This window comes from Marmota flaviventris, chromosome 9, assembly GCF_047511675.1.
Source record: "Marmota flaviventris isolate mMarFla1 chromosome 9, mMarFla1.hap1, whole genome shotgun sequence".
Classification (NCBI taxonomy): Eukaryota; Metazoa; Chordata; class Mammalia; order Rodentia; family Sciuridae; genus Marmota; species Marmota flaviventris.
Genome location: NC_092506.1, coordinates 41,446,929 through 41,473,229, shown reverse-complemented (window position 1 = coordinate 41,473,229; position 26,301 = coordinate 41,446,929). Strand labels below are relative to the sequence as shown.

Here is a 26,301-nt window from a genome sequence, read left to right as displayed (position 1 = left end):
TCCAGAAATTTTCCTACTTCCCCACATTGGTGATGTTTCCAGCTCCTTGTGGTGATTACCCACAAAACCTAAAGCCAGGAAGAGTGGGGAGGTAGCAAGTGGCAGCCTGCTCGGAGGCCTGTCAGAGAAGGAGAAGCCCTGAGCTGGCATGTAGGGAGCTGCTGGGGAGTGCAGCAGGGACACCATGGTGCAGAGGGAGGCACAGGGAGACAGTCCAGCTTCTGTGATGTCCCTGAGGCCCCAACTTAGCCCAGCGTCCCCTCACCTGGCCCTGAGGCAGTAGGTACTCCCCACGGCCCAGAGAAGCCACAGAAATGCAGCCCTAATCTGAGGAAGAGCCCACATCTGCACTAGGTGGCAGCATCCTGACCCCAGGCTCAGCCTGCTGCCTCCACCTAGGGCACTCCAGACCCCGCACACATACCCCCACACAGGAACTGGACAGAGACACTCCTGAGGGAGACAGTGGCAAGGCCTGTGTTGACCCTGAGCCAGCCACTCCAGGGCTCTGAGCCTCAGCTTTGTGTCCAGGCCAGTCTCCTCCTGGCACCTCTTCCAGGCTTATTGTGAGGATTGGAGGGGACCACCAACAGGACTCACTCTGCACACTGTGGGTGGGATGTTTCCTCTGGACCTGGCAGATGGTGCAGTCGAGCTGGGACCCGACTGGACAGCACTGAATTGCAGAGTTCTGCCTGGTCAAGCATTCTGGAGCTTTGGTCATGTCAAGGAAGTCTAGCTTGCTCTGTGTCTCTGAATCTGCCTTTGGTTCTCTGGCTCTCTCTCTCTCTCTCTCTCTCTCTCTCTCTCTCTCTCTCTCGATACTGGGAAAAATTTACCACTGATACACCCCCACACACCCACTTGCCACCTTTTTTTTTTTTTTTTTTTTTTTTTAGATTTTGAGACATGGTCTTGCTGAGTTGCTTAGGATCTCACTAAATTTCTGAGGCTGGCCTCAAACTTGTGATCCTCCTGCCTCAATCTCCCAAGTTCCTGGGATTATAAATGTGCACCACCAAGACTGGCTGCACATATTTCTTTACCTCTTTTCTCACACTAATTTATGGGCTTTTTTAACAAACCTGAGAGGTTCCAGGCTGCCTCCAGAAGACCAGAACAACTCACTAGAATTAAACAATGTTTTTATGTTTGATTTTCTTATCCTTTGGAAAACACTATATTTTTTTGGTATTTTAAAGGGAACTTTAGACTCTACCAACACTTTAAATGTTTATTCTCTCTACTCAGCAACTCTGTGTCTAGACGTTTATTCTATGGGTACAAACATACAAATGTGAGAATATAAATATATTCTTAGACCAGGGTCATTTCAGCATAATTTATAACTCTACAAATGTAAAAACAATGTAAATGTCCATCAATAGGGGATCGGTTAGCTAATTTGTGGCACAGGCATGCTTTTAAATGGATGTAGTTCTAAAAATAGATAAATAATATCTTTATGTACCACTATCCTGTGAGTATGTCCACAATGTACAGTTAAGTAGAAAACAAAGTTACAAAATAGTAGTGGTAGTTTTGAAAACAACTATAATTCAATTAGATGCAAAATAAAAATATTAGTATGCATGTAAGTTGGGGGAACCCTAGAAAAATAAAACTGAACTATTAACAGTTTAAACAGATAAAGTCCTACACACAGAGCCACTGACTAAAGTAAGAAAGCATTTAAAATGTTTTAATAAAATACCAAACACACAAAGTTCAAAAGCACACAAAGGGAATTTTTTCTCGTTCGTTATTACATACTCTGATAATGGGTTTGGGCATAAGTTCTTTAAATGCTTTTATAAACTAATTGTTGTAAAACTAGATAATAAACTCAGATAACAGAGGCCTTGGAGAGACATGGTTCTAATTCAGAGGAGGGACATTAATGGGGCTGGAGGCCCCTCCTAGGCTACAGTTCAGGGCCCAGTAAGAACAAACTCTTTCAGTCCTTCCCTCTTTTTCCAGGAACATGGAGAATGGGGTAGTCGAAGAAATGTGTAGTCTAAGTGGCTCCTCTGTCTGGGAACCTGATCATTTCACTTGATCTACTCAATAACCCAATGGGCTCATGGTCTCCTTCCATCTCCAAAGCTGTAAATCCTGCTGATGGGACCTTTGATTCCATTGTCACATCCCTGATGACTGACTCTCCTGCCTTATTCTTTTTTTTTTATTTTTTAATTGATTTAAAAAAAATGACAGCAGAATGCATTAGAATTCTTATTACACATATATACAACAATTTTATGTTGACACCTAATTCATGTCTTCATACATGTACTTTGGATAATGATGTCTATCACATTCCACCATCCTTGCTAATCCCCTGCCCACTCGCTTTCCCTCCCACTCCTATTCCCTATCTAGAATTCATCTATTCCTCCCATGCTCCCCCTCCCTACCCCACTATGAGTCAGCATCCTTATATCAGAGAGAACATTTGGCATTTGTTTTTTGGGGATTGGCTAACTTCACCCAGTATTATCTTCTCCAATGCCATCCATTTACCTGCAAATGCCATGATTTTGTTCTCTTTGATCGATGAGTAATATTCCATTGTGTATATATGCCACATTTTTTTAATTCATTCATCTACTGAAGGGCATCTGGGTTGGTTCCACAATTTAGCTATTGTGAATTGTGCTGCTATAAACATTGATGTGGCTGTGTCCCTGAAGTATGCTCTTTTTAAGTCCTTTGGGTATATAGTATAGTCTAAGGAGAGGAGAGGGATAGGGTCAAATGGTAACCATTTGAAGTTAGCAATCCCCAAAAGGACTTAAAAACAGCATACTACCCAGCTATCCCTCTCCTCTCCTGCCTTATTCTTATAAAGACTCTGTGATAACATGGGGCCCACCCAGGTGACTCAAGATGTCTCCTTATCTCAAGATCTTATCACATCTGCAAAGCCCCTTTTTGTCATGCTAGATAACATACTCATAGGTTCAGGGGATTGGGATGTGGACATCTTTGGAGGCCATTCTTCTTACTACCATACTGGGGGAGTAAATAGGAAGTATAAATGGAAGAAGATGGAGTTGCTTGAGTGTGACTGAAAGTGGGCGGAAGAACATTCCAGAAGAGGAAACAGCACAAACCACGGCCCTGAGGTAGGAGGGAGGATGATGGGGTGAAAAACTATAAACGTGGTTGGTGCAGTGGAAGTGCAGAGGGCAAAGCCTGTAGTAGAAAGAGGAAAATGAGAAGGCAGAGTTCCATGTCCTTGGCCCTGCCCTAGAGAAGAGTAGGGGTACAATCAGATGTGTCCTTTGGACATGGATCCCAGAATGGACACAGGGAGCCCTTTAGATAGTTGTGGGTCTGGAAACCCCTGGGGCCACCACTTAAAATCTCCTGGCCCTCTGAATCATGTGCATCTTACCCATAAGCTTTGGTGCTAATTTTCATATGGGAAATTCTAAATATCTATAAAAACAGAGATAATGGTTGACTGAAGACCCATGTATCTACCCATCTCCTAGCTACAATATCTGGTAAAGTCATGGCCAATCTTCCAGTATCTATAGTCCTTCAGTCCAGCGTTATAAAATAATAGTAATATCTCAGAGGAGATCGGGCTTCTTTTAAAATAAAAACATCTTTCTGAGACAACAATTACAACTTGTGCTTCGTGCTTTCATCAGCAATTTCAGAAAAGATGGAAAGGAGACTTAAAGGATGCTGATATGTGCCTTATTGTCTGTGGCACCAAGGAACCAGAGCTGCCATCCCCCCACGGCCTCCCACCCGACCTTGATGTGTGCTAGGGTTTTCTCATTTACACAACTACTGAGACTGAATGGTCCAGAGCCCCAGATGCCCCAACTCCTGCCTCCACCTCATATTAATATTCATGGATCCAGTGCTAAGAGGGCTTGGGGGAGATTTTCAGATGAGTCATAGCAGCAAAGTTTCATTATTTCTAGATAGCATTAGTTAGCTCACCCAACCAACATAAGCCTAAAAGCTCCCTTAGAGCCTCCAGTCAGGGGCTCCTGGGTGGTGATACTGGCTGAGCCTCTAGTGGGCAGGATCTAGCAAAGCAGGCAGCAGCACACATGGGCTGTAATTCTAGGCAGAAGAGCATTCCCAGGAGTGGGAAGAAAATGTTGCTGTTCCAGGAATGTCCAGGGGATGACACTAATAGAACAGACATCTTCATTAGAGACTGAGTTGATTTTGAAGCGAAAACTAATCTAGGTTCCCCTTCTTCTCTCTTTCTCTCTTTCTCCATCTCTACCCTCAGTTAAACTGAAGTAATATTAGAAATGATTAGGAGTGCATCTGTTAGGACAACAGAGTGAACCTACTGAGTAAGGATGACCTGTCATATAAAAGAGCATGTGGCTATGTCTTCTTGGCTCAACTAAAAAACAAATAATAATAAATAAATAGTGCAGCAAGCCAGAGGGCTGAGAGCGTTACTCAGGAAGATTTTAGATCCCAGGGCCCTTTAAATTTGTCACCCTACAGGGAGGGAATGGGAATCATTTTTCAGATTTATCCCTAGGATATTAATCTCTTTTCTATTTTTATCCTTTGGAAGAGAAGATGGGACCCTGCAAACTAAGAGGAGCCATTATCTCTGCTAAAGTAATTTCAGCTCTAGGAAAAGTCCAATTTAGATTTTGGGGTGTTTTTCTTTTAATTCCTTGCAAATCAAGTGATGACAAGAATAGTTGAGAAGCTGGGGAAATAGATCTGTGAGTACCAGGAAATAGGGCCAGATATGTCAATGGGGCTCCTTCAAATGACATATCACTACTCTCTGCTGTCCTCCAACTCCTCCAGCCTGGTCTACCGAATGTCTTCTACAATTCTGTGTACATCTTTTTTTTTTTTTTTCCTGCATGGATTCCATCACCATATTCCTGTGCTTGAAAACTACAGTGATCTCCACACTGTCTGTAGAAATAAATGGCCACTCCAAAGCAATGATACACAGACCTTCCAGCCAACTTCCTGGGTCCAGCCTGCCTTTCCAAGTCCTCTCTGCTCCTCACAGCCAGTGGTCATTGCCTGGCACAGTACCTGCTACACACTCAGTCACACTGGTCCTGCAAGGGTTACCGACTGTGCCAATCTCTATCCCCTGCATATAACACATGCTTATGCTTCTTCATATTTTGTACATTCCAGTTATTCCCTTTCCCATCCCATCTGCTTGGGGATGTGTACTTATTCCTAAATCTCCCGCTCAAACGTCACCTCTTTCCATAGCCTAACACTCCCTCTCTCTACCCCTGCTTCCCCAGGCAGAATCATTTTGGGTTTCCATCCCATGTTCTGTGTTCCTCACATGTAACAGCTCCTGCATTGCCAGTTTATACACTCTAATATGCTATCAAGAGATAATTGAGTTTCCAAGAAAATTTATTTTATCAATTCCATTAAAGATAAAAAGGGGTTGAGGTTAGGGTGTTTGAGACTCACAAATAACACAGTTTTCCTCTAGGGATTTCAATAATAACAATGATTTGTAGCTATCAGAGTATTTCATTGCAAGCCAAAATATCAAATTACTTGATCAAGTAAAAATATCTCATTTGCCTCACAAGCCACATACCTGTGAATCTTCCAAATCCCAATTGTGTTTGGACTTGAGCTTCTAATTTTTCTGGTGTCACAATTCCTAACACAAAGTCAACAAAAGGACATGAGTATGAAAGAGTGGGCAAAGGAAGCATCACTCACACCATGGTGGGTCCTGGTGCTCTGGTATTAGGAGACCACCACCTTTTCAGAGGGATGAAGCCCCAGTGAAAAGCCTGTTGCGACCAATGTTTGTTAATTCATTGACTGTATGGTCAATATCCAATCTACTTAAGAAAACTCTCTCTTAGGAGAAAGACCTCTACTTAGGAATTCATTACCCTTCTTCTAGATGGAAGGACACCAAAAGCAAAGATGATATCTTATTCAATTTCATCACCCCAAAATTGCTGAATTGGTGATAAATGTCTTGCACTATCTTGACTTTGAGTAGAGCTTGTTTCTATGCCTAGACATTTGTAGCATGAATTGGATACAGTTCCGTTCCTCACCTCAAACTTCTATGTACTGATGACAATATTTTATTGTCATTAACTGAGTGATTTTAATATAAAATTAACCCTTTTAAGATAGGGTATTAATGTGTATTGAGAAATATGCTAAGACCTTTACATGAATTATCTCAGCTACTTCTTCAACAACTCTATGTCATAAGCATTATTGCTGAACTATTATATACATGCGTAAGTTGGGACCTAGTAGGATCATTATTTGTGCCATAAACAAATTTGTGGAAAATGGCATAAAATAATCTGTCAAAATAAAACTTCTCACTTTGAATCAGCTAATAGTTTTCTAATATTTAATCAGCTCATAGTTTTCCTCTTCAAGCAGAAAGTTAATTCATTTACTTGCACATTTGTAAGTTTTGTGATAAGCTTATCTTGCAGGATTTATCTGTTTAGTATTAGATATTCAGTGGATGTTCTATATTTATGCCTGAGATAATGATGATTTGAACATGCTCAAGCTAAAATGACCATAGCTTTTTTCTATAGCAGAAAACTGAGGCCCTCACCACATATTTGTTCAGTGTAGTGTGGGACCAGAGATGTTTTCTAAAGGAAATCTTGACCCATGAGGGCACTTAACTATAGTGATGTTTGAGCAGTAGAATGGCTTCACTTTAACCAAAGGATATCAACTCTCTGCAAGAGTTGACTATTAGAGAATATGTTCCACACTTAATCCATACTTTAGTGCATGTCCTCCAGTACTAATCAAGGTATCCCTGTGAACTTTCTGCTACTTGATTTTTATGAAAAGCTTAGCTTATAGAAATTAGAGTCATGAAAGAGGTTTGGAGGAGTATTATGCCTATAGTCTATTAGATTGCATATGAGGTATCTTAAGTGGACTTGGGAAAGAAGCATATATATATATATATATATATATATATATATATATATATATATATATATATATATATATATATAATTAATTAATTAATCAGGTGAATACATGCAAGCCATTTAACTTCTTTGCATCTTAGTTTCCCTTTGGTTCCATGTAGTAGTTGAACTGAGTGACCTTGATGTGTTTTCCAATACTAGTATTTCAAGAGGTAGTCTTAACTCTAACTATTTATGTGTTGATGAGAAAATCACATCAGAAATCAGTCAAAGTAGTAGAAGACCCAAATTTTATTTCTACGGGGTCTGGGAATCCATTAGAGTTTGTGATATCCCTGAGTCAGTGATGAACATATAATGGATGCCTTTCTATCATAACCTACCTCCATTTGGATATTGAAGTAATTTCAAGGAAGCTTTGTCCACCATAGATGAATTGAGACACTCTTGACATAGTCCTTGTAAGAGATGATGATGGCTTGGGCACAATGACATCAATAGAAATGGACTTAAGAAATACTTTTGATGGTTAGAAAATAGAAAATGATAGATAAAGGTATATCAAGAAGAACTTCTAAGTTTCTGGCCTCTCCAAACTTGTGGATGATAAAACTATTTAATGAGACTGAAGACTAAGGGATAAACAGGTTGTGGTTGAGGTGAGAATTAAGAGTTCTGTTTTGAATGTGTTAGGCTGGACCTTCAGGTGGAAATGTCAAGAAGGTTGACATATCTAAGTCTGGTGTCTAGAGGACAGGTATGGGCTGAATATACAAAAAGTTTGGGACTCATCAGCCTTAAGGTTGGAATTAGAGTTTGGGGATCAGATAAAGTCACTTAAGGGGAGAACAAAAGGGGAAAACAATGTGACTTTCCCCCATTTCCTGGCTCTATTAGATTTTTCAGTCCATCTCTTTTCTTGGCCATTTTCTCTTCAGTTACCCTTAATCAAGCAATTAATCAATAAACTGAAAATATTTAATGAATATTTTCAAATCTGAGATCTTATCTGCATTCCTTTGTGCTTTAATGTTCTCTTATCCAAGAATGGGATTTAATGCACATTTAAAAGAGTGCTATCTCCAATACAGTGTCCTCCAAAGAGCCATTCTTCAATGACCTCTTCAGTCCTTCAGCAGGGCAGCCAATTCAGTGGTCCACACAATCACAGCTTTGAAGAATACCCATCTAAATATCCTACAAGTAGAAATGCCCCCCTCCTCTGCCTGTGATAGCTTAAGTAATTTAGAAAACAGTGTGAAGTTAAACAAAATCTCAGGGTGTTGACAACCAAGTAGGAACTTTCAATAGTATTATATACCTTCATTCAAGGAAGATTGCATTCCACACTCTGTATGACAAGCATATGGTACCCAAAGGAAGAGAGTTTGTAACCCAGATGGTCAAAGCAAAATAGGATCTGTATGGAACCCAGAGAGAGAAACATTACGAATAGGTAAGATTCCATATAACCTGCCCTGTAAGTGATTTATGGATAACCTTTTATATGCCTCTAAAATATATTTATATACATTTAATTAATATTAATTTTATGTATAGAGATAAACATACATTTGGTGATAGGGAGGAAAAAGATCACATATTATTTATTGTTCAATCTATTTGGTTATCTTTAAAGAGCCACAAGTCATGATAATCTCTACATTTGTCTCCTTCATATTTGAAGGATGTATTTTATTTCCTTATAAGTTGCCCTGCTTTTCTAATCTTAAAATCTCCCCCAGCCTTCCCTTATACAACAAGCCTTTTACTTTAGGAAAATGTTTTTTGAGAGTTTAAAGAAACCAATTATTTCAAAGTCCTTCTGTAATTTACTACATCAATCCAGATGTAGAGTATGGGATTCAAATGTAGAATTTCATTTTCTGGCATTAGAAAAGTATTACTATTATTATTTCTAGCAGTTGTTTCCAGTCACTTTAAAACTTGGATTTTCACAAGGCATAATGTTGCACGATGAATAAAGTTATTCTTCTCTTGAGTACAGAAAGGGCTGAAATAAGATATATAATTCTTCCTAATTATAAATTGTAAATACAGGGTAGATGCTCACAAAAAAGATATATTTAACATATATATATATATATATATATATATATATATATATATGTATTTTCAATAGTTAAAACATATACTGAAGGAAACACTGTACACTTATTAAAAATTTCCTGCTTCTGTTTTTTTTTTTTTAACCAGACAGATAACAAAGAAAATGAAAGACATTCAATACTGGGGCAATAAATATAGCAGTGCAGAGTATTAGGTTATGTACACAGGTGGTTCTTAAGATAAACTAAGTTATTCTATTTCTGGCTCTTAAGAAACTGTACAATGATAATTTCTTCGAAATGTCTCTGAGGATAACACTGCAAAGTAAAATCAAATAAAACTGAACTAAAAATTGTCTACTTAAAAACCTTTGATAAGAAAAAAGTCACAGATGAATCCTAGAGCTTATTTGTATAGCCTAAACCTGAAAGATTTGTGCAATTATTAAAGTGAACATTTACTTAGGAATACAAAGTCAAATAAAGCCATACTGTAAAAAGATTTTAAAAGTCGTTTTCCTTTTGGGAATGTTCACTCTCAACAGGGGGACTAGCCCATAGTAGGTGAAATACCTACTGAGTGAATATTTGTTGAGATAAAACAGAAAGTGCTGCATTCAGGATAACCTCAAAATTAGTTATGTTAAGGTAATTTTAAATTAAAATTTTTGTAAAACACCCTACCCTGTAAGTGATTTATGGATAACCTTATGTATGCCTTTAAAATATATTTATATACCTTTAATTAATATTAATTTTATATATAGATATATATGTATACATTTGGTGATTGGGAGGAAAACATCAATCTATATTAATATTTTAAACTATTTTAAAAATCATCAAAATATAACTATGGGGTTAGAAACTAACCATCTTTCCCTATGCTATTATCATACCAATCCTATACCTTGATAAAATGAAGTGTTCTTATAGTGGTATGTTTTGGGTTAACTGAAGGATTATCAGGCAATCGACTTATTTCTAAATTTAATACTAATTACAGTAAATTGCTTCCAAAATGACTTCATATTTTAGGTATATATTTGAATTTAACAAATATGAGAAAAGTAATTTAAATAACACAATTAAGGAGTACAATTGTTTCTAAAATATTAATATATTTTTCCACCAGAGGGCGACATTTGCAAGACATTTCAATCTCTGGAAAGTATTTCTTTACCCAGGGATGTAAATAAACGTAGACATTTTTCATTGCAGTTGGTTTATATTTCATGTAATTATTTAAAAATATCCATATTATCATTTAAAATTTTTATATAAAGCTCAACATCTACTAATAGTAAAATATGCACAGTAATAAGTTTACTCTTTATATAAGAGAACTTTCAAAGGAAACAGGTATATATTTTTGTTTTTTATTTCAATTTATTAATAACAATCCAGTTCAAATATTATTAAAAATATTAGTGTGGAAGAAACAAAGGAAAAGAAGTTTTCATGAGGGAATAATGAAAAATTTATAGAATTTTACAAATGGAATGTATAATAGAGATCACCTACTATAAGACTCCATTGTTGCCAATAAAAATGTGGTCCAAGGGGGCTAGAAGTCCTGGAAACTTATGAAAATGCTGAATATTGAGCCCTACCCTATACCTATTGAGTCAGAATCTCTGTTTCAATAACACCTTAAACTGTGAGAAATGGCTGCCACTCATGCTTATAATCAGGTGTGTGACTTCCAGCAATTCTTAAATCTCACTTTCCTCCTCCTTAAAATGGGAAGAAAACCATTTTAGGTCTGAGGTTGTGGCTCAGTGGCAGAGCACTTGCTTAGCATGTGCGAGGCACTAGATTCAATTCTCAGCACTGCATATAAATAAATAAAATAAAGGTTCATTGACAGCTAAAAACCTTTTTTAAGAAAATTTAGTTTAAAAATTATGAGGAATAAGTGATGTCAGAATGAAAATAAAAGCCATTCATAAACTGTAATATTCTATTCAGGTTTGTTATACTCAATGAAACCTTCTTGGGAGGAGGGACAGTTCTCCCGGAGGAAAGGTTGGACTAATCATGGGATTTGAAGCACTGTTAAAATTGAATATAAAGTATTTGAGATAAAGGAGAGTGTCTAGAGAAAGTAATTTCTTTTTTATCCACCCAAATTAATACCATATGTATAATTGCTAACATGTCTTTGCCTAAAGATAAATCCAATTAATTTATCAGGGTCACAAAAGTCCATGTTTAGTGTTTGAAATTTGGGACCATTTATGAAGAAAATCTGTTGGGTTAGTGAATGGTATGTGGGTATACATCTCACATATTGGGAGAAGCTATTATTTAAAAATAACCCCATGACATTGTTAAGCTTCAGGTGGTCCAACAACAATTCTTATAATTCTCTACATACATTTTCCCCTTGTTTATGACTTTGCTAAAAGTTCCTCCTCTGGCTGGGATGCTTTTCAACTGCTACCACCCCTCCTGCCTGCCCGATTCCACAGGGCTGCCATCATCTTCGTAGGTCTAAATTTCTTTTAAAATATTAAGACAGACAAGAGAACATTGCCTTCTGAGATCTTTTGTGTTTACTTCCACACATAAGCTGAGTATTTAACTTGCCTCATTTTACCTATAATTATTTGTAACCATATTTGTCTGTCTCCCATGTAGCTTGTACAGTCTCTCATGGGGGTTTTCCCAGACCTAGTGTAGTTCTTGGCACTCAATGAATATTCTTAGAATGGATAAATCAATATTAGCAATTATTTTGGTTCAGGCACTCAAACTGCTATCAAGAGAATGAAGGAGAAGGCCAGATAATATTTATTTCAGTGTAGGTGAAAATAATGTAATTATTTTACTATAGAAATAATATTTTAATGCTGGATTTATTTTGTTTGGTCTTTTTGAGATATAGAGATAGATAGATAGATAGATAGATAGATAGATAGATAGATAGATAGATGGAGGTAGATAGATGTGGCCCTCAAGTTTTCTGGTAGTTCAGATTTCTAGTCACTGAGGTTGAAATTTAGACAGGAATACCAGCTTTACAAACATTTGTCATAGCTTTCATTTTGTGTAAATTTTCAGAATTTCAAAATCATATATATTTCTAAATGAAATAAATTTATTGGATGAGTTATTAAAGACTTACCATGGATATATTTTAAAGCACCTGGTTGAGGCAAGTCCTGAGTAACTTGAGATTTTGTTTGTAAGGGGCAAGTGTAATGAGTTTTTTTCTCATACCTGATATTCTTTGGAAGTAGATAATATTTTAAGGCATTCTAGGATTCATTGAAATATTCATTCACTGTTTTATTGGAGATGTATAATTTAATGTATGTTTATCAAAATTTAAAAGAAACTATGTTTCTAGTATTCTTTCTTACCATAATTCATAGTGGAATATAATTTGGCAACTATCAAATTTAATAATAGAGAGTGTTTTTGAAAACTTGTGAATTTTTCCAATTATCTGTTCATCAAATCTATCCACTATATCATTTACACTATTCAGGGAATATTCTTACATGATTCTATATTTAGGTTCATGTAGTTGAAGATTTAGGACCATGGTCTCTAACTAAAATCTACTCCCCCTCTTGGCTTAAATAACATTTAATGTTTTGACCTTGAGAATGTGGTTCAAGGCCAAGCTGTTTTATAAGCATTCGCCTGAATTGCATCTAAGAGGTTTGTGGGTTTGTGATTCATGTGAAAGGCATTAATAATTCATATTAATTTTGTACAGTTTTCTTGCTTTGCTTAATGAAATAAATTCATTGATGCTATACTTATAGATGAAAATCTTAAAAAATCTTACACGGATACCTCTCCAAAAGTTTGCTTTAAGAGAAAGCAGCTCAAAGCAGGGAAAGATTTCAACAGAATTTAAGTATATTAAAATAAATCTTAAAACATTTTCAAATTATATATATACATATACACATATGTATGTGTGTGTGTATATATATACATATATATATGTGTGTGTATGTATATGTGTGTGTGTATTTGGGGGATACAGGGGATTAAACTGAGGGGCACTTGACCACAAAGCCACATCCCCAGCACTATTCTGTATTTTATTTAGAGACAGGGTCTCACTGAGTTGCCTAGTGCCTTTCCATTGCTGAGGCTGGCTTTACAAATTATATACTTTTTAACAACCACAGGTATAGGTACAGATTTCATTAGTATATTCATTTCAGTAATGTATTGAAAATTAATTATAGATTCTTAAAATTCTAAGAAATTTATATTAATTTTTCTGTCTTTTATTTTTTCTAGTGCTCTGACATTATAGCTTTTTTTTTTTTTTTTTTTTTTTTTTTTTTTTTTGCCTCCTTTCCCTTTCTCTGCCCCCTCCCCCTTATTTCTGTCTCTTTCTGTCTCTCAATTTCTATCTCCCACACTACCTTACTTTTCTTTTCAGGGATTAAATCAAACACACAGACGATATAATTATGCATTTTGTACACAGATATTTTATGTTTTAAGAAATCCAGGTGCTCAGGAATATCGCAAACCTAAGTGAAATATCTTGCAATCTTCTTTCCCTGCAATACTGTCAGAGCTGGCATCATCATCGTGCTGGGCAAAACGTAGCACTGGAAGTAATTTGTCATTTTTAAAATAAAGTCTTCTTCCCTTGCAGAACCAAATACAACATTCTTCCTGCAAACTCTGGAGATGATAACATTTTCCCTTGGTTTCCATAGCATCCGTTCCTGAAGAGCCTCAGAATGGCCCTTGGTCAAGGCGATCCGCCCAGCTCCCCTAGAAAGTTGATAACCCGGGTAGCCAAAAAGAAGCGGACCCTTTTCTGAAACTCTGTCCGTGGTGCTGAACCATTCTGTCCAGAACCGCCCAGACGGGCGCTGTCAGCTGTTCTGAAAAATTCTTCCCTGACGCTGCCCAAATCAGAATTGTTTGTATTATTTACTCACGTCCTCAAAGAGCAGCAGACCTTCTCCATCTTAATTCGACACTACCGCAGAGCCGAGTTACGCCGGCGTGATGGGAGGAGACCAAGGGAAGGGAGGAAAAACTAGCGGCATTGCTCACCTGAGACCTGAGATGTTCCCATGAGTTTTCAAAGTGCTGGGCTCCTTACGGCAAAGACACCATTTTATAAAGTAGTATTCTTTTGATTTTGCCCTTAAACAGGGGTTCTGCGACATTTACAGCCCCTCTGTTTAAAAGCCAGCCGACTTAACTGCAATAAGCTTTCAAAACTGGGAATGTACATTGTTTTTCAGTGAACTGATTTCCAGGACAAGGACTCATCTGCACCCGCCCAAATACCATGGCACTGCTTGCGCCCTTTGCCACCGGATCCTTCTCTTCCAATGAGACTTTCTGATTGTGTCTACCAACTCTCCTATTAGGAAACCCGTGGGTTGCATGCGGCTATTCTGTTGTATTCTCATTCTCACCCTCCCTCCCCTCTCTCACTCGCACTCTTGCTGGAGGCACACCAATACCATTCCGCTGAGAAGAAAAAGCCCACAACTACCTTAAGCGATTAAGACAATATGCGCAACCCTCGCCTTTCATAGTAATCGCTGTTTAAACCTGGCAAAACCGAACACCAGTCTTTGCAAGAATGGAGTCGGTAAAACAAAGGATTTTGGCCCCAGGAAAAGAGGAACTAAAGAATTTTGCTGGAAAATCCCTTGGCCAGATCTACAGGTAAGAGAAAGCAAACCCGCGGGGCTCGCCATGGAAAAAAAATCTGCAGGGCAATTTCCATAAACCTTGGATGCTTAGAGACCGTAGTATGATCAGAAAATCTTTTTGTTGCTCATTGCTGGAACAAGGCTGCTCTGGAAACCTGCTTATTAATGCAAGAATGTTACACTAAATGAACCTGTGTGTGTGTGTGTGAGAGAGAGAGAGAGAGAGAGAGAGAGAGAGAGGGAGAGAGAGAGATTGATTTGTGTTGGTATCTGCAAATTTTCATCCTTTACAACCCGGTACTTATCCCATTTGCATGTGAGAAATGTCTAGTTCCTGTTCAAAGAGCTTTCCTTTTGGTGCTTATAAATACCTCAAATTAGATTCCTTTGATACAGACAAATGAATATCAAAGTACAACACTCTAAAAAATTAACCAAGAAATTCCAAAGACTAGTGGCAAAAAGAAATTAAGGTCTCAGCTTGGAGACCATAGTAGAAATTCCCCATGGGATCTTCCTTTTGTATTGAATGGAAAGGAATAAAAATGTATCAATAATGGATAACTAAAGTAGTTCTTCTCTCTGAACCAGCAATAATGTATATGTATTTTTAATCATTTACCCTCTTCTATATGTCTATTTCTTTCATGGTAAATGCCCTAGTGTTTGCATGAGCAACAATAATAATAATCAGTGAATTTACTTTGAAAGTACTAGAATTGTTTTTTTAAAAAATTTAATACCCCTTGTAGCCACTGTACTAATGATGCTGTAAATTGCACAACTTAAATCTTTTCAGATATGTTATATGAATGCATCTTTTTGTTAATAATATGAGCAAAATCAACAAGAGAGAGCAGACACAGAAGGATAAACGATTCTAAGCACTAATTTTTCACATTTGGGAAATCTGAAGCATTTGTAAAATATAGGCGATGTCAAGAAAATGACCCATGCTCCTCCCAGTTTTGCAAATCTCTTCGGTTCTGGTGGGCTTCCTGTACACACCATCATGCACCTATGCGGCAGCACATACCGCAAGGGCCCTGCAGTCCCGCAGCTCCCCTAAAAAGGACTGCTCTTTCCCAGCCCAACTGCCATCAGGTGGGGAGTTTAGATGCCGAGTTCAGATTTGCATTTATGAACATATAAAATATCACATTGATGAATTTTCCCCTCGAATAAATAAATTGAATGTTTCCTAACATTGGAATCAGACTTGATGGATCAGCTTTAACCTACCTGTAAATACCTTTATGACCTATTATCCAGGTGATAGTCTATAGAATTTGAAAGTCTGATATATTCTGTTCTGGTAACCTCAGATCTGGGGGCAGCTTTATACCAAGTATGCATTCTTGGAATCGATTTAAAATTTTCATTGGGTTCACTCGCGTGAGTGAAAATAACACAAATGTGCATGTGTTATTTAAAAGATCCCAGATTAAAATTTAATTCCGTGGTAAATTGGGAGAATATTTTCCAATTGTAAACGAAAAGACTTGATTTTTTTAAATATCGAAAATTATCTCAGGGAGATAACAATGCTGTTACTTTTCACACTCTTTTTTTTTTAAATATAAATTTCATGGACATGTTGGATTAGAACAATAGTACCATCTTTTAGTAAATCCATTCCATCACTCGGCTGTCTCTTCCCTTTCTTTTCCCGCTTCCCCCAAGGGCGAAAGCCCGAAAGGAATTGAATCAAACAGGCGAAATCTTATGAAATACTATTTTTTTTTAAAAAAAAAAGTAAGATCTTTCACCTTGGTGTGGGACAGTGGTTCTGGGGGCGCCTTTGTACATTTTACGTCTTTGGAAATGGGCCCCTGATATTTTTCGGTGTTTGTAACCGAGATAGTAATGACGCAAGATTGTGAATAATTAATTATTCATGTTCTAGCAGTAGAAAGCTAAGGTGTCAGCCATATGTACGGAGGCCTTTGTTTCCAACTCGAATAAAAATAAAATAAAACAAAGATGCTTAACAGAGAAGTAAGTATTTAACTGGCACCCTGGAGCTGGAGGAGAGGGAAGTAAAGTGCTTGACACTCGCAGAGAGGATTCCGGCCCTTGTTGGCATGGCTGCGGGCCTCTGCCTGGGTAGGGTGTGAGGGTGGGCTCAGCTGAGGGGCGGGATCCAGGCGTGCTCAACCCAGAAAGCTTCAACTTGGCTGAGAGGGAGCGGGTTTCGAGGTTGTGGCCGTGCGGGTCCGCAGCCAGGGAGCCCGCGGGAGGTTGGGTGATTGAGTAAGACCCGCACTTGCTAGCGTAAAGCACTGCGGAACGGGGAGATGGGGGCGGGTGGGGAGAAGTCCTCAGAGGTGACCGGGACACGCGGCTCTGCTAGCCCCTTCCCACAAGCTGCAGACCCCAAATAAAGTCTGGTTCCAGTGACCTATGCCTGAATGGAGGAACTGAAGGGGGGGATCCCGAGAGCATGGGGAGTCTCTGTTTTAGGCCCGAAGGTATTAAAATTCAAGCAACGCGGCCGCGGGGAGGGGGACTGATAAAATGTTAGAGAACTCAGAAGGCCCTGAAGCTCCAGGGAGGAACGATGTCAGTACCCCTGATCCCAGTCCCAAAGGGTCTTGGAAAATGCGACTGGGCCTGCATCCTGGGTGCCTAACGCGGCGTCCTTGCTTCCCACTACTCTGACGCGCAGGGTGCTGGAGAAGAAACAGGAGACCGGGGAGACCATCGAGCTGACCGAGGATGGGAAGCCTCTGGAGGTGCCTGAGAAGAAGGCGCCGCTGTGCGACTGCACGTGCTTTGGCCTGCCGCGCCGCTACATCATCGCGATCATGAGCGGCCTGGGCTTCTGCATCTCCTTTGGCATTCGCTGCAACTTGGGCGTGGCCATTGTGGACATGGTCAACAACAGCACCATCCACCGCGGGGGCAAAGTCATCAAGGAGGTGGGCGACAGAGGGGTCCCCCAGGTTCCCCGCTCGCTGGCCTTGTGGCCTCTCAGAACCACATCGACTGAATCCTGTTATCCCCTCACCGAAAGAGGAAGGCAGGGATGCTTTCTAAGCCCCTTTCAAGTCCTGCCATTGTAGAATGGACCGCAATAATGTTCCCTATGTCTTTATCTCTTCGTATCTTTATCTGGGCCTTTCCTTTTTCGTCTGCAAAGTAGAAAATAGCGTCCAGCTCACTAGATTTTTGTGAAGAGTGGCTTTATACGAGTTGGTGACTTACAATGCCTGCTAAGTGTAAATAGAAGTATTTTCCTTTTCCTTGGAGGGAGAGAGTAGCATATTAGTTATAATTTCCCCCGACTTCCTCCAGATCCCGCCCAAACATTTTTAATAATCAAAATGAAACAAAACAAATCAAATCAGCTGTGTGCATATCCGCAGGTTTGGTAGGGGCCCTTTAGGAAGGTCGACCTCCCTGATTTGGAAAGGATCTGCAGCACAGCGAGTCCTGGATCCACAGGGCGACCACTCCGTAGTCTTATAATGTGTGTCTTAGGTGGAGAGGCCTAGAGATGGGAGGGTCAGTCCAAGGTCACAGAAGTCCCCCTAATTCCTTTTGTTTGGGACTTATGTAGCCTGACCATAACCGGGTTGCAAAAAGATTGGGAGGAGAAATTGAGGAATGCTCTGTGGGTGGAAAGCAGGAGCATTACTGGGGTCTGGGGAGTCCAGAAACCCCTACAAAACCCGTTTGGTTTCAAAATTTCATTAAAAGGGAGAAAAAAGGTCCCCAGTTTTCTGGACATGATAGCTGCTCTCTTTACAGCGCTAATGCAGATATGTCACCTCAGTATCCTTTGAGATTCACCTTCTGGGGCTGGGTGGAGTTAAGCCTGGACCTTCAGATATATCTCTCATCCACACCCTTTAATAATAGCTTCCTCTCCACTGATCCCCTGCCCCCAAAACAAAACAAAAAATCTCAAGGGCAAATGGCTCTAAGACCTTCCTGCGGGAACCCTTCCGATTTGGGAGAGACACCCTTTCTCTTAACCCTTGAAGTCTTATCCTTTCCTTTTACTTAGTTTCCCTATTTGGATCAAGAGGGTTGTGTTCCAGTCTCCAAAGTCATTACTGCACCCTCATTGGTGCACAGCCAGGGACAAAAATACCCTTGCCAGGAGTGTCTATCGCTCGCGAACCAGTCTTTTCAATGGGAGTCTGAATTTCCAATTTACTGGGACAATAGAGATTCCCCACTCACTGAAGCATTCCCACCTGCCTGACGGGGAGGGGAAGCAAAGCTAGGGAGCCCAGCTTCACTGTTTTCATGGAGATATATTTCGTTAATGAGCACCTTCTTTAATTAGACGAAGCAATTTTGTAAGGAAACGAAAATTAAGTCGCGACACCTTCAGACTAAAGGAAATGTCCCGCAGAGTTGAGGGCTAGTTTGGCCTGCAAATCCCTGAAAGTGAATTTTCCACACTAACTCTACTCTTTCCCTCCCCTCCCCTTTCCCCGCTCTACCTTTCTAGAAAGCCAAATTCAACTGGGACCCAGAAACCGTGGGAATGATCCATGGTTCCTTCTTTTGGGGCTACATTATCACCCAGATTCCGGGCGGATACATCGCGTCTCGGCTGGCAGCCAACAGGTAATACACCTGGCTGGACTGTAGTTCAGGGGCTTGGTGTTTGTAACATTCGAAGATAACCCAGTGGGGTTTAGGAACTCCCGGGGGCGGGTGGGGGGAGTCTTTTGGTGCCTTGACCAACGCACAAAGGGGTAGACGAACTTTTGTCTTTTTCCAGAGTCAAAAAGATTTAGGATCTCTGAGGCGACCGCGGGCAAATTTGCCCACTCTGGTGACTGAACAGGCTTTTCGAGAAAGGGTGGACAGAATAGGAGTTGTAGCCAGACAAGGAACCGCCACCCCACCCTTCGCAGTCCCCGCTGGCCAAGACAGCGTGATCCCGGGTGTGCAAAGTGGGTGTGGAGGGTCGTCAAGTGTGGTGCTTTTACCCGTGCGTCCCACGAGTTTAAAAAAAAAAAAAAATCATCAGTCCCAGATCTCTGCAGCGCTGACCCCCTGCAGGCCGCGAGGAATGCTTGGCCCTGGGGCATGCCTAGATGATGTTTTGTGTCTGAAGAAATCGAAATCGACTGGTCTCTATCAAAGCAGGTGGGATTTCCCGTGCCCGGGGCGCGAGTCCACCTGTTAATGAGCTTGGCTGCTTAGGGGCGGGAGTGCGGAGAGCGCTCAGCTGCGCCCTGGGCCTCCAGCTCAGCGGTGGTAGCTGCAGACGGGGTCCTAGCGCTAGCTTCCAGGAGTTACCCAGAAGCATCTGCAAAACCTGCCGCAAAAGGACTGATGGGTGGGGATGTCAAGGAGCACAGCCCGGCCACCCGAGGGTGAGAGGCAGCTTCGTTTGCTTTATTGTGTATATTTTGATAATCAAGACTAAATTTCCTTAGTCTGAATTGTTGTGCTGACAAAGAACACAAAAGCGCACACACCCTTCCAGGTCTTGTTGGAATTCACATTTTAGAGGAAGAAGACAATAGAGAGCCTTCCTAATCACAATCCAGTCTTCCTCTGTACTCTGGCCCCTCCCACTGCTAACTGAAGTCTTTCAGGCCCCCTCCTCCCTTGGTTTTGGCACCTTCTGTTCCTTTCCCTGGAGGCATCTTTCTGACTAGTGCCTCCTACCATCTCCAGGGCCTCCGGAGAAATTCTTGGGGATTTATTGTAGGCATTAGGACCATAGAGCTCAGATTTTGGGGCAGTTATTCAAAATGTTAAGAGGATGGTGCAATAGATTAGGAATAATGCCTTGGGATATTGTCTTTACCTGACAACATAGATGATTAACCCTCAGACCCAGCAGGAGGCAAATATTCTCTTTTAAAATTAATCAATTTAAATTATCTCTAGCTGATGTAAAGACCCACATTTTATGAATGTGATAAATCAAAGAAAAAATCCATGTTAGGCAAAAACATTTAAAGAAAATATTCACTCCACCTAAAATTACTGAATATGAACATGTGACAATTTTAGTTTTTAAGTTTTTTTTCCTAAAAATCATTTCCTAAAACAAAACAAAATTTGCTAAAAGATTCTCCAAATGTATATGCATGAAATATTTTTAATTCAGGAGGAAAAAAAAATACCAAATGACCCCCCCCCCACTCTGAAAATAAAAAACAGAAAATACAATAAGAAATTCAATATGATGTCAAAAGAAATATAATGGTGGTTCCTTTAAGGGTTGTTTCAGTGTCAAAATATTCAGCTTGCCAAATGCTAAAATGCTAACATTTTCCTGCCAGGAGAAAACACTAGGGATGCTCCAGCTTTCCTTCTTTATAACACTGGGAGGTCAGTAAACAGGTCTTTCCTGGTTGGAAAAAAAAAAAAAGCAAGTTCATTGCTATCATTTGTGTCATGTTTAGTAATTTGTGTCATGTTTAGTAAATGAAAAGACTGGTGCTCTTAATTTATTTGCCACATTTTCCTCATAGGAAAAAAATTTGAATTTTGAAATTCTTACTGGATCCGAATTCATCTCCCTTTAAATGAATATTAAAGGGTGGGAAACTTAACAGTTTTTTATATGCAATTGTCTTGTGTTAAGTTAAAAATTATTGTAGAATATTATGAACATGCAGAAAATTAAATAGGCATACATCTGAGAGCTTTGACACAGTTTCTTCATTTTAAAAATAAAACTAAACATTGCAAATATAGTTGAAGCCTCCTGTGAAAATATATCTTCAGCATATGTAAAATTTTCTTTTTGTGATTGTAAAAGTTTTGTATGCTTAATAATAAAAATATATTAAGAAATCATGATAAAAATCATAAATAATTTAATCAGCCAAATACACCTATTTTTTGCATGATGGTAAATGTCCAACTAGTCCTGTGAATGCCACATATAATTTTATTTAGAAGGCTTTTTATAGGTGAAAATCTGAGAAATTTGCATAATAGATTTGAAATATGCATGTTTCCTAATGTGATTTTTTTCAAAACCAGTAAGAACACAGCGAGACCATTCTTGTACCTACAAGCATTGTATGCCCATTCATGTAAGCTTCTCCATATAGGTAATTTGGTAGTAAGATGAGATTCCCATGAGTGGAAGACTGGGGAGAGATTCTGCTCCCTCTAGATGTAAAAGGAGCTTTACTTTGGAAAGTGTTTGCCATCACTGTTATGGGCAGAACTGGAGTGGAGGAACTGAGGTGTATAGAGACAGCTTCTCAGGAGAGAAAGGCTCCTTATTACTCCTGGAAAATTTCTCAATGAAAAACTAGCAGCAATGGTTTAGCTTCTCCCTTTTATTGATTAAGCAAAGACAGCCTCACTCTTTAGTCTGAACACAGACTCTTGGTCCTTTCATTGGTCAAATTCTAAGTATTTCAGCTTTCCTACTCATTGAGAAGAGAAACTGGTAGAGTCAGCAGGGGAAGAAATTCAGTCCCAAAGGAGGGCGCTTATGTAATTTTTTTCCTTTGTCTTTTCTTAAAGAGAAACTGCACATCATTGGCAGGAGAAATTAGTCACTTCCATGAAGGGCCTTAAAATGGGAAATCCAAGAAGATTCCTTTAGAAATCTGTAATGTTCTAAAATGAGAACATACTTAATATTGTGATAAAAAGATATTTGGAGCAAATTAATTTTGTCTTTAAATAATACAGGGCATGGGGAAAATAATAATTTAGATATTTACAAATGTGAAATTGTTAAGGGTTGTTTTTATTGTATGTTTCAATTGCTGTGAAGAACCAGGGTGAGTGTTTAATTGTAAAGGAAAAAAAGAAAAAAACAGATTTGTTTTTGCAAAGAGCATAACCAAAGAAGGCCAGATACACCAAAGACCAAAGGAAATTTGGTCAACATTATGACTTGAATGTATAACACTGTATCTACAAAGACTATTCTTGTCTTTTTCCAGATGGAAATATTATTTAGACCCTATGTATAATTTCCTCTCCCCTGCTCCTGTCCTCCTGATTTCTCCATGCTGCTTCTACTTTATGCAGTATTTACCACCCTTCATACCAATATTTCACTCTATCCAGTAAATGCAAGCTTCACAAGTGTAGGTAATTGCATGGAACATATCTAAAATTTTTTGAGGTGTCTAGAACCTGGTAATTTCTTGATATTATTATTTATTATTAATGCCATTTTAGATTAAGAAAAACCAGAATGAAAAAACCCTTATGTCTATTCAGCTTGTTCATTTTTGTCTTAAGTATTAGTAATGCTAATGGATTATTTCCATTGTGATAAAAAGGCCTGTTTTCATATCTCATTTCTGTTTTTTAAAATTATTCTCCCATCCATATTATTTAGAATTGAAATCATTATTCACTAAAAATTCCATAAATCTCATTTGAAAGCTTTTTAAGAGCTAGCCTAACAATTATTTTTGGTAGTGCATAGAGTCTGCTAGTAATTCAGCGCATCTTTAAAATATTAGCCAGGCATAAATACACTTACATAAATTCATTTAAGCTCAAGGTTAGATTTTTTTCTGTTTAAAACTACAGTATTCCTCTATTCCTATCTTTATTTACAAAGGTTCAATTTATAGGACAACATTTTGTTTCATCCGATATTTCTTGCATTTCTAACTTAACTTTTGCTAAGAAAAAGATATAACTCTATAAATAAGAGGCTGAAAAATCACATATGCTGTAGCATACAGTGACTTCCATGAGAGGAACCCATATTAAAACTGGACAGGGCTCACCTAATCTAACCCTTCTATTTCACAGACTAGAAAATTAAATAGAGAATCAGGGATATGGTGACTTAGTTAAGGTCACAAAGGGATTTTGATTAGAACTCAGGTGTCTTGAAATGCATGGCTTCTAACTACTTCTACACTGAGATTTAACATCTCTGCCTAAGATTGTGTGCTTCCACCACGAAGTTCATTTTCAGCAGCTGACTGAGCTACCTGCTCTCTGAATGAATAACTATAATCTATCCTGCTCCAAATCCAGGGGAGAATCCATGAGTTAGAGATAGAAGACTTTGGCAGACCCAAGGTTCCCCTGCTCCCCCCCCCCCCCAGGAGAAACATACTGTATTTGTGTGTGCAATCTTCCTTGGGATTTTGACTAATAACGACTCAATTCATAACCCTGATATGAGAGAGAGAGAAAGAGTCTGTGTATTTTAAAATGAACAGATCCAAAGGTATGACTTTACATCTCTTTATAAAGGTACATTTTCATTTATAAAGGTGAAGTTTGATATAATTTAGGTAAATATCCTGGCTTCCCTGATTATATAAAAAGAAAATCTCCTGTTAATTTTCAGAGAGTAAAAATATTTTAAGCAAACAACTCAAATGCCAACAATTGACATTTTAAGCCCAGAAAGAAATGATTTTACTACTGCTATTCTTTTTCCTTCACAGAATCAAACAGTAAAAGTGTGCTTGGTTTATTTATTAGAAGAAGCATTGCAAATGAATTCCTAAGTCCTGTCAGCAAATACTCATGCACACACACATTCATTCATTCATTCATTCTGTCTATCTATCTATCTATCTATCTATCTATCTATGTATCTATCTATGTATCTATCTACTATCTATCTATTTCTCATTGTCCTCTCTACTTAGCCATCCCTTTCAAAGAGGGATTCTTAATCCTTTCAGTAAAAAATATATTTGCAAATTCCTTTTGTGTGAAAGAAACCTGAGCATAAAGCCTGCTGCAAGAGTCTACCATCCTGCTGTGGTGGAAATGATTTATAGGCACACAGTCTTTAGGGCCAGAGGTGACTTTTTCTATGATTCACCTACCTGCCTATCAAACCAATATGCAGCTGTTATCTCCTTACCCCTTTAGGGGCCATATAGATTAGGTATCTGGGGGTAATGCAACCTTCTTCTTCTTCTTTATTTCCCCCCTTAACAAAAGAAAATACCCTTTACCAGGAGATGAATAGATGGATTGAGGGGGGGAGGGGTCTCCAAGGACTAGCACAAGCTTTGCAGACGTGAGCTTCTCTTTCTCCATTCTCCAGTCCCCTCACCCCCTTCCTGGCTCTAGCTTCTGCTGCTGCAGCAGTCTACTGCAGTGCAGAGGCAGCTTTTGGAGGGGAGGGACATGATTTTGCAGGAGAGAGAGTCAGGTGGGCAGCTGGTAGAGCGCTTCTCCAGTTGCCATATGCCACCATTGGGGCCTTCTAATTTCTCTGTCGTGAGTGATGAAGTCATTTTTACAACTTAATGATGTACCAAGGGACCTAGTGGGCTGGCTTGTGCCTGTGTACTCCTTTTTTAATACGGAAATGGGGGCATCAGATGTGACAAAGGGAGGCACCCAGGCCCTGATTTGATTAGATTAAATAGATTAAACAGCCTGCATCAGTCTACTAATGCAGACCCTCCAGGAAAGGATTAGTCCCACACCTGGGGTGAGGAACACTAGTCTCCTGTTAGGTGACAAGCTACTGCCCAAATGGAAACTGATTGACTGACTTAGAGAAAAATGGATATTATCTGTGGAAGTGACAAGTCACCAGTGTTTCTGTCACCTATTCTGGGCAAATCTTTTTGGGGTGGGCCTGATACTCCAGGGGGTTTGTTATGGAAATGAGTGACTGAGAATTTCACTACTAACTCTTTATGGGGCCCCTTCAGATGTTAATCTTCAGGCAGTTTGTGATGCAGTTTTTTTGCAAACACTGCTAATCTCTTTAGTTTTATAGAGTCTCCCACCACACCTACACCAGTGTTCCTAAAGTAACTGTAGGAAATTTGATCATTTCATATGTAAGAGAAAGGAAAGGAAAGAGAGAGAGAGAGAGAGAGAGAGAGAGAGAGAGAGAGAGAGAGAGAGAGTCAAGTAGAGGAAAAACAAATAGAAATTAGACTTTAAATTGAAAATAATCAAATTTAATTCATTTTAGTTTGTTATTTGAGCAGAGGAAATCATGAGGAAAACAATTTTAAGTGGTTTCAAATGGTTTATCATTTTGAAAAACAACTTCAATATGCAAATGGCCCTCATTTTATCTCTCAGAGATTATAATACTATTCTTTTAAAAAAAATTTAAGAGTTCCCATATGCTTTTAATACTTTTCTTAGGGAAAGAAAAGATTTTAGAAATTAGTTGGCATTTCATTCCTTTTTTTTTCCCCTCAGCCCAGTTGCTAATGACATATCTCTGACTTGCTATTCACACCCTGAGTGGGTTTTGTAACATTTTAGCTGCCAGTTATAAGAAGCAATTTAAACAAAATTAAATATTAGTCTGGTTGAGGTTCAATTTATTATTTGGATTTTCAATTGAGCAATACACATGCATAAATATTTAATAATTATCTAGTTTGATTATTTATTTAGTGGAAGTAATACGTTTACTTCATTGTTGAAAAAAATGTGTGTAATCTGTTAAAATTTTCATTGAGGCTTTATTTGAACATGTAATAGTGATATAAATATACTGCCTCATACGATAGAGCACTTGCCTTTAACAATTCAAAAAGTCAAAAAGAGCCAAAAGTTGGACAAGTTATTTATTTAGAAAACTTTCCTCATTTCTAAACATGCATTTTTATGTAAGGTGTAGTATTTCTTTTCCTGTTAATTATTCACTCCTGTGTAGGAAAAAAAAAAGAGCAATCAAGTCTTAAATGAATTTCTTTATTGAGATAGGATTATAAGGCAATAAATGATGCA

At 38.8% G+C, this 26,301-nt stretch overlaps 1 protein-coding gene across 1 annotated transcript in view; it reads left to right on the top strand.

The window, feature by feature from the left end:
• The first annotated feature begins 14,579 nt into the window (after positions 1-14,579).
• Slc17a6 (solute carrier family 17 member 6) overlaps positions 14,580-26,301 on the top strand; it is a 36,458-nt gene continuing 24,736 nt past the window's right edge. Inside the window, exons 1-3 of the mRNA XM_027936627.2 lie at positions 14,580-14,665; positions 17,321-17,573; positions 19,118-19,236. Of these exons, the coding sequence (XP_027792428.1) occupies positions 14,580-14,665; positions 17,321-17,573; positions 19,118-19,236 (458 nt within the window). The remainder of the gene's footprint in view (positions 14,666-17,320; positions 17,574-19,117; positions 19,237-26,301) is intronic.